The 10,026-nt window shown below is 33.9% G+C and overlaps 1 protein-coding gene across 1 annotated transcript in view; it reads left to right on the plus strand.

Moving 5' to 3' along the window:
• ANO6 (anoctamin 6) overlaps positions 1–9,732 on the plus strand; it is a 198,160-nt gene extending 188,428 nt beyond the window's left edge. Inside the window, 1 exon segment of the mRNA XM_053719206.1 lies at positions 4,971–9,732. Within this exon segment, the coding sequence (XP_053575181.1) occupies positions 4,971–5,177 (207 nt within the window). The 3' untranslated portion in view covers positions 5,178–9,732.
• The last annotated feature ends 294 nt before the right edge of the window (positions 9,733–10,026 follow it).

The following is a 10,026-nucleotide window of genomic DNA, read 5'->3' on the forward strand; positions in this document are numbered from 1 at the left end:
CAACAATAGCTAATTAGATATAGAAATTGGTGTCCAATTAATGAAACAAGATTGGAGGTGTGGGTTAGAGCTACTTTGACTTATAAGAAGCACTCAAACATTTAGAGTTTGCAATTCAGAAAATGCATCTGTTGAGGTAAACCATGTCTCACAAAAAAGAGTTCTCAGAAGACCTGCCATCAAGAATTGTTGCGTTGCATAAAGCTGGAAAGGGTTACAAAGTTATCTCAAAGAGCTTAGATATTCATCTGTCCACTGTTAGACAAATTCTCTATAAATGGAGAGGATTTAGTACTGTGGCTACTCTCCCTAGAAGTGACCGTTAAGCCAAGATTAATCAAAGGGTAGACTGTTAAATCTTCAATGTGGTAAAAAAGGACCCTAGAGTGACAGTTGAAAGCTTAAAAAAATCATTGGAACTGGTTAACATAACTATATGGAAAACATTAAACAGTCATGGTGTCCATAGCAGAACACCATGAAGAAACCTGCTGCTTTTCCAAAAAAGACATTGCTGCACTCTTGAATTTTGCCAAAAACTAACTTGATACTCCACATCGCTACTGGGAAAATGTTTTGTGGACTAATGAAACTATAGTTGAGTTGTTTGGGAAGAACACACAGCACTATGTATGGCGTAAAAATGGCACCACATACCAACATAAAAACATCATCACAATGGTTTAGTAAGGTAGAGGGAGCATAATGATTTGGGGCTGCTTTGCTGCTGTGGAGCCTGGACCACTTGCCATCATCGAAGGAAAAAATAATTTCCAAGTTTATCAATATATCCTACATGATAATTTCAGGGTGGTTGTTCGCTGAAGGGCAGTAGAAGTTGAGTGATGCAGCAAGACAATGATCCTAAACATCAAAGTAAATCTACTACAGAATGTCTTCAAAAAAATAAAATCTGCCTTTTGGAGAGGCACAGTCAGAGCCCAGACCTTAACCCCATAGATATGCTGTTGAATTACCCCAATAGAGCTGTTCACACCAGACATCTTAAGAATATGGCTAAGCTGAAGCAGTTCTGTAAGGAAGAGTGGTCCAAAATTAATTCTGAATGTTGTGCAGGTCTAATCCGCAGCTACCGGAAACGGTTGGTGGAGGTTATAGCTGCTAAAGGAAGATCAGCTAGGTATTAAATCAAAGTGTTCACTTACTTTTTCTACAGCACTGTGACTGTTTAATGGGATGTCTTTAATAAAGACATGAATGATTATAATTGTTTGTGTGTTGTTGGCTTCAGCACATTGTGTTTGTTTATACTTGTGACTTTTATGAAGATTAGATGACATTTTATGACCAATTCATGCAGAAAACCAACTAATTCCAAAGGGTTCACATACCTTTTCTTGCCACTGTAGCAATCATTTGCTTTAATATTTTATTTATAGCACATAATTCTTAAGATATATAGACTTCTTTTCATTGGGCATGTTGTGCTAATTTATTATACAGTGTCCTTGATTTATTTACTGCATTATAGTAACTGGGTAAAGACATAAGTTTATAAAATATATATTATGGTGCTACAGTTGCGACCAAGGGATTCTGTGAAGTGAATTCTAATAGTCACAAGAACTTTGAAATGGCATTATAACCCTTTAATATCCCATGTTACTCATTATGGGTTAGATTACAAGTGGTTCAACTCACACGAAAACTTCACTAGAGGTAATCTTTTAACCCCGGCGGGTTAGCACACATGTTACAAGTTAAAAGTAAAAAGTTTGCATGCAAGTGAAACCCAATGCGTGCTAAGTTCAGCACTTTGGATATCCAGACTGCTTTAATTTCTTCTCCTCGTAGACTTCAACGGAGCGCAGAAAAAAATGTATCGCTCGCACGCTAACTTTACGCGCATTAGTCTTACAGCGCTAAACCCAAAGTGAGTTATGAATATTTTAAATTCCAATGTTTTATTTGATTTTAAAATATTTATATATATATTCACACACTCACTGGCCACTTTATTAGGTACACCTTGCTAGTATTGGGTTGGACCCCCTTTTGCCTTCAGAACTGCCTTAATTCTTCGTGGCATAGATTCAACAAGGTGTTGGAAACATTCCTCAGAGAGTTTGGTCCATATTGACATGATAGCATCACACAGTTGCTGCAGATTTGTCGGCTGCACATCCATGATGCAAATCTCCCATTCCACCACATACCAAAGGTGCTCTATTGTATTGAGATCTGGTGACTGTGGAGGCCATTGGCGTACAGTGAACTCATTGTCATGTTCAAGAAAACATTTGAGCTTTGTGGCATAGTGCATTATCCTGCTGGAAGTAGCCATCAGAAGTACACTGTAGTCATAAAGGGATGGACATGGTCATCAACAATACTCAGGCAGACCGTGGCATTTAAACGATGCTCAATTGTTACTAAGGGGCCCAAAGTGTGCCAAGAAAATATCCCCCACATCATTACACCACCACCACCACCAGCCTGAACTGTTAATACAAGGCAGGATGGATCCATGCTTTCGTGTTTTGTGCCAAAGTCTGACCCTACCATCTGAATGTCGCAGCTGAAATCGAGACTCATCAGACCAGACAATGTGTTTCCAATCTTCTGTTGTCCAATTTTGATGAGCATACGTGAATTGTAGCCTCTGTTTCCTGTTCTTAGGTGACAGGAGTGGCACCCGGTGTGGTCTTCTGCTGCTGTAGCCCATCTGCTTCAATGTTCGACGTGTTGTGCATTCAGAGATGGTATTCTGCATACCTTGGTTGTAATGAGTGGTTATTTGAGTTACTGTTGCCTTTCTATCATCTTGAACCAGTCTGCCCATTCTCCTCTGACATCAACAAGGCATTTTTGTCCACACAACTGCCGCTCACTGGATATTTTCTCTTTTTCTGACCATTCTCTGTAAACCCTAGAGATGGTTGTACGTGAAAATCCCAGTAGATCAGCAGTTTTTTTAAATACTCAGACCAGCCCGCCTGGTACCAACAACCATGCCACGTTTAAAGTCACTTAAATCCCCTTTCTTCCCCATTCTGATGCTCAGTTTGGACTTCAGCAAGTCGTCTTCACCACATCTAGATGTCTAAATGCATTGAGTTGCTGCCATGTGATTGGCTAATTAGCAATTTGTGTTACCATGCAATTGAACAGGTGTACCTAATAGAGAGATTTTCTTTTAAAAATAACCTTTTCTCCTAAGTTAAGAACATTGGAATGTTAAATATGTATGTATATATATATATATATATATATATATATATTATATTTTGTAATGTTTAATAGTATTTGAGAGCAAAGTGCTCAAAAGTTTGTGTGTGTATATATTTATATATAAAAAACACATAAATACACATGTATATACATATATAGAAGTATATATACACACGTACACATATTTAGACATACAAAATATGTATATATTATAGCCCTTCCCTGTCAAATACCTTCTTATATACCATATCCAGTTTAAACCTTACAAAACACTTTTATTAATATTTATATAAAAAACTTGATCAGAACGTGTATATATATATATATATATATATATATATATATATATATGTGTGTGTAATACTTTATTTTAATGTATTTGTTGTGTTTGGTGAACATTTTTTTAACCCTTACACTTTACGCTAGGTCTTCAGTCGCACTAATCCAGTGAAAGCAAATTTTGTTTGCAAGCGAGCACAACTTTTTACTTTCAACTTGTAATAAGCATGCTAGTTAGCGTGGTCGCGATATTGCTTATCGCATCCTGTGCTAACAACAGCGTGCCACTTGTAATCTAGCCATATGTATCTTCTATATTACATGGTTACATGTTTTTTTTAATAATAATCTATACCCAAGTTTGTATAATTAAGTTGGGGGTTTTGCACTGATTTTTTTTTTTTTATATATAAGTTCTTCTTGGTCTTTTTCTTTCTTACTGTCTCTACATCTTTCTTTATGCTGGCTGTATCTCTCTAGCTGTGCGTATCTTGTGTGTGTCTGACTGTCTCTCATTCTCTATTTTGTTCTGCCTGTGTCTCACTCCTGCTCTCTTTGCCTCCATAACTGTGTGTGTGCCTCTGTGTATTTCATTTTCCCTCTGTTTCAGTTTCTCAGTTATTTTGGATCTCTGTCACTATTTTTTTCTGTTCTGGTGGATCTGGCAGGCATCATCAGTAGAGCAGCCATGCTATCAGAGATGAAAAGTGCAATAGGAAACAGATGTCTGCCACTTTTTCCTCTTTCTAACTAAATTTACCGTAAACAATCTCTTACTCATGCCAAACACTTTTTAAATTCAATGCATGCAGTTAACATTTCAATAATATGTATATGTTTAAAATATTTTTCTTTTTTAAGTAATTAATATAATATACAATTAAAATGTGTATTTTCTATATTTGTTTTGTTAAACAAAATGGCTGCATCTACTGGTGGCATAGGTTTTGTAGCCCCACCCTTCAGTAATTTGTTAGTTCCGTTAGATTGCTGCTAATGTGTTGTCACATATGTTCATGGTTATAACATCAAGTATGTCAAGTATGGCATTTCAAGTCATGGTCAATTGCTAACATAAATATTAGTGTTATATTTATTTGTTTATAAATTTATATAAATATTTGCATATGAAATTAGCACATCTAGGCAAGATTCCCCGCTTGCTTTTTCCCAGACATACTTCATATACAATGTTACCAATGCACAAGAGAACTCTGGGTAAGATATGCATATCTTACCCAGAGTTCTCTTGTGCATTGGTAACATTGTATATGAAGTATTTCTGGGAAAATGCAAGCGGGGAATCTTGCCTAGATGTGCTAATTTCCTATGCAAATATTTATATTAATTTAATTTTGAGACATGGAGGATTTTAATTTCAGTTTTTTATCTCCCCATAATTTTAATGAATTTTTATAAATGTATGTATAGGTGTGTATACGTATATATAGTTCTATGTTTTATATATATATAATAATAATTGTTCTTCTTTTCTATAGCATATTGTCTACTTTGTGAAGTTTATTATATCATACATAATACCAGATATTTCCAATGAGACCAAAGAAAAAATCAAGAGAGAAAAGTACCTGACCCAGAAACTTTTGCATGAGAGTCGTTTAAAGCTTGTGAAAAAACAAATGGGGAACATTGCTGATAGAATGTTAAAAGGAATTGACAGCCCATTTGTAAATAAATTAGAGTAAACATTTATCAACATGAAGCATGAAGATATGAAGTAACTGTGGTAAAAAAAAAAACTGGATGGAACGGCACCTCTATTATCGCTGAGTGAAATATTGTTAGCTTTTCCTGGTAATATGTATCCTATTCTTGCCGTGCAATGAGGACAATTTGCATTGATGAAGTGATGAAACATTGTAGGAAATTGTTACTAATTTAGATAATATACTTGCAGGCGGTTGCATACAAGTAACTAGAGTTGAATTCATAAGACAAGGCATTGTCCTAGCACTGTCTGCAAGATTGGATGACAACTTTACTCTCAGTTAACTGTTGTGGAGCCTTTCTCTATTTTACATTGCCATTATCTATGAATGAATTGACGTCAATTCATTTTTATGCCACTGTCACCAAAGGTGCTAAGCTAGATCCTGGACACCTCACAACTTGACTGATCGGCTTGTGCACAGCCTCTGGTTTCATTCCTTGTGATGTCCTGAGATATACAGTATGTTGCTTGTTTTTTTATAAACTGGAGCTGAAAAAAACAGTACACTGTACTCCATATACATGTGGCAGTTTATCAGATATTCGTTGTTTGTTATGCCTGGTTCATATGTTATAATAGATACAGATTGCTGTATAATGTAAAACAGGGGTTTATAGAATGGCAGCAATGAAATTCACTTGCAGACCTGGTGAAAAATATTTTAGTTCTAAATGAATAAACTACAATGAACCATTCAATATGTACACTAAGAACCTTGTATACTGGATTTACATGTGACTAGGTGGCGAGATAGTACAGGAGGTTTGCATTCTGCCCCCAGGCTTTATGTTGAAAACCCTTGTTCTAAAGGGAAAATGTGCCACAAATTATTCTGTTAAAGAGAAAAAAAACATTGTATAGCTAGCTTTGCTTCCTCAAATTTTAGCCTCTGGGACTAATATTTGTTTTGGTGCTGTTATTTTTTTTTTTAAAGGGACATGAAACCTAAATATTTTCTTTCCTGATTAAGATAGAGCATGTAATTTTAAACCACTTTCCAATTTATTTTATAACAATTTGTTTTATTCTCTTTGTATCCTTTGTTAAAAAGTATACTTAGGTAGGCTCAGAAGCTGCTGATTGGTTGCTGAACGTATATACCTCTTGTCATTTGCTTTTAGCTATCTCCCTGTATTGCATTGCTGCTCCTTAAACAATTTATGTCAATAGAATAAAGCAATTTAATTAAAAGATCATACAATTTTATACAACTTTCCAATTTACTAAACTTCTAAATCATGAAAGAAAAATTGTGTGTTTCATGTCCCTTTAATCTTATTTCCAACTGGGTCTGCTGTTAGATTAAATACCACTAGAAAATTATTCTTAACAGTGCCAAAATGTAAAATAATTGAATCATCCATATACAGACTTTGAGAATGAACAGGTAATAACCACTATTAAGAAGTGTTTGCTAACTTTTCTTATTTGCAAACGTTTCAGTTTGTTGCCTTTTTTAGCAACAAAATTGTTAAAATTTGTGATAATTAACACATTAAGAAATTCTGAAAACCTGACTCATCAAGTTTTGAGTGTACCTTGTGCTACTGGTGCTAGTCTAAATTTATCAACATCACTTCCAGTCTTCAGTGTGCAGTTGTATGTGACATTTTTGTCTAATTGTAATTACCAAATGTTCACTTGGGCATACTCCGTAAAAATGTAGCCTGTATAGAAGAATCAGACAGTTTTGTGAAGTATAATGGTTATAGCAAAAGAAGGTTAGAACCCTATATAATGCCAAGGTACGTTGTTAAAGCCCATTCTTACATTAAAGTGATGGTAAAGTTTCCAATTTGTATAATCGGATCCAGAACGGAAACTTATTTTAGATGGGCTTTAATTCATTCTTTCTAATGAATATATGCAATAACTTAGTTATTTCTAATACCCCTGCAGCTCACTTCAAAAGTATTTTTTTTTTTTTGTGAGCTAATGCTTCTGACTCCAATCAGAGCTCTAGCCATATGGCACTTACAAAAAAAAATTTCTAGCTAGAGCGCCGATTGGAGAACAGTCAAAACGGTTAGCTCACAAGATAAATTACTTTTGAAGTGGGCGGTCAAAAGCACAGGGTAATAGAATTTCATTGCTATATTAAAAAGTAAGTCCTACTAAAATATTATTTCCATTCAGCTCTGATTTTACGAATTAGAAACTTTATCATCACTCTGACCATTATAGTTTAAAAAAAAATGACATGCTGCTTTATTAGATAATGTAATTTTATCACTTTCGATCCTGCATACCTATATGTTTTAACTCCTGCAAATGGGTTAAACACAAAGGTACACTACCACTCTGGGGCCACACTGCTTGTCCCAAGCAGAAAATTCTGCTGACCAAATCGGTAACACTATGCACTACCCAATTTTGCAACTAGCACCACTGATCACATTGATCTCTGTAACTCTCATTACATTTACACACAGCTTTTTAAGATATATCTATCTTCTTCTCCTCTGAGAGTGTAATACTCCAAGAGGTATAGAAAAATATTTTATTAAAAAATCTGTAGACTTACCTTTTTAATATGATCCTTTATTCAGTGCACTAACACTTTTTTCAGCTAATATTATATTTAAATCCTATTTATGTTTTGTACCTTATTACAAATAAACTACCAATGTGTTGCAATCACCAGATACTTTTCAAAATTGTTGTTAAGGTCACTCTAGATCAGGGACGAACAAACTACAGGCTACGAGCCTTTCAAGGATTTTTTGTGTCCCTCAACACAACTAAATAGAAATCAGTAATTTATCGAAAAAGAAGTTTCACAATTTTCATTAATAATTATGCATGTGTATTTGTGCCAAATTTTGTACATTTTATTATTATATATTAACAGTAACAATTATTTTTTTAGTTTAAAATATGATTATAATAAATGTATTTATTATTTTTTAATTGTATTTTGTGATACCCTACAATTAGTGCCTCCCTATAAAAAAACATTTTGGCACCCCTGCTTTATAGTAGACATAGAGTCTAAAGAAGACCCTTTCTTTATTTTTTCTTTAGTAATATTTAAAGAAAAAATGTTATTCCCTGGTGATCAACTTCAGCCATTTTTGCTACCAGAACATGTTTTTGGTATACAATAAACCTTCTTGCTACAAATATTTGAGCTATATATTGAACTAGAAGCAAGCAAGATAACTAGTTTATTTACTTAGGTGTATTCATTGCAACTTTCAGGTTTAAGAGACAGTCTACACTAGAATTTTTATTGTTTAAAAATATAGATAATCCCTTTTGTACCCATTCCATAGTTTTGCATAACCGATACAGTTATATAAATACACTTTTTTACCACTGTGATTACCTTGTATCTAAGCCTCTGCAAACTGCCCCCTTTATTTCAGTTCTTTTGACAGGCATCCATTTTAGTCAATCAGACCTGGCTCACTGGAACTCAACATGCGTGAGCACAGTGTTATCTATATGATACACATGAACTAACACCCTCTAGTGGTTAAAAACTGTCAAAATGCCCTGAGAGAAGAGGCAGCCTTCAAGGGCTTAGAAATTAGCATATGAACCTCCTAGGTTTAGCTTTCAACTAAGAATACAAAGAGAACAAAGCAAAATTGGTGATAAAAGTAAATTGGAAAATTGTTTAAAATTACATTCTCTATCTGAATCATGAAAGTTTATTTTGGACTAGACTGTCCGTTTAAACTTCAGGATATTTGATGCAATTCTTGTTACTGAGCATAAAGTTCAATGTTTCTGACAAAAAAAAATAAATAGGCAGTATTTATATCTCTGCGTCACACACATTTGTAAACTTGAGATTTTTATGACGGACTTTGATCATGGTGTCCTTTTTTTATTTTTTATATATTCTGTTTAAATGTTAGTAAAAAAAAAAAAAAAGGTATTTGAATGCAACAATAAAAACCTTTATGAACTGACTTAAGGCAGATAAGACTAAAACTATACCAGTTGAACGACACCATTCTGAGCATCATAAGACTGGGAAAAGACTTAAGCAATGTTTTAATGAAACTGGACAGATGATAGTGTATGAATAGCTACACAGTGAGGACATGCTCTGCTCTTAAATAAAAACCAATCTGGTATCCAGCTTCTCCAGCAGGAATCAGAGATCTAATTACCCTATCTATGCAAGAGATTTTGGCAACGAGTTGCTGAATTTACACTAATGTTTGCTTCAAGACCAGAGTGCTTTTCTATACTTATTATTCCTTACAATGTATGCCATTTAGTGCACATTTACACCACTATAATGATTTATTTATTCTATATCAAATTATCTATGTAACGCAACAGATTATTTCAATATTTTGACATCTAATATGCATTTATGTACAACTGATAGCTTCTGTTTTATTATACAGGGAGGCTATGTTCTTCATGGTTTTTAATATTGTAAAGATCATGCTGAAATGTGATTTGTTTCTATGTATACATTGTATTTGGTGTTTGCCTGTTTTATTGTGCAAGCAAACTATTTTTATTAAAATTATTTTGTCTACTGTTAATAAATTTCATATAAAAGATCTGTCATTCTTGTATAATAATTCAAAGCATGTTTAGATTAAAAAAAAAAATGAAATACTGGTAAAATTAGAATCATAATGATCACATAGAGGTATAATTTGGTTGCATATCAAACAGCTATACCAAAAGGTCTGTAAGCAAATGAATATTATAAAATGATTTAATAATGTCATTTTGTTTAGTATAATTTAGCACAAAGGTTTACTAGATATGTGTATCAACAAGTATGTTTTGAAGAGAAACACAGCCCATCTTGTGTTTTAATTTCCACACACATTTGGTTAATTAATTCA

This window comes from Bombina bombina, chromosome 6 (assembly GCF_027579735.1).
Source record: "Bombina bombina isolate aBomBom1 chromosome 6, aBomBom1.pri, whole genome shotgun sequence".
NCBI lineage: Eukaryota > Metazoa > Chordata > Amphibia > Anura > Bombinatoridae > Bombina > Bombina bombina.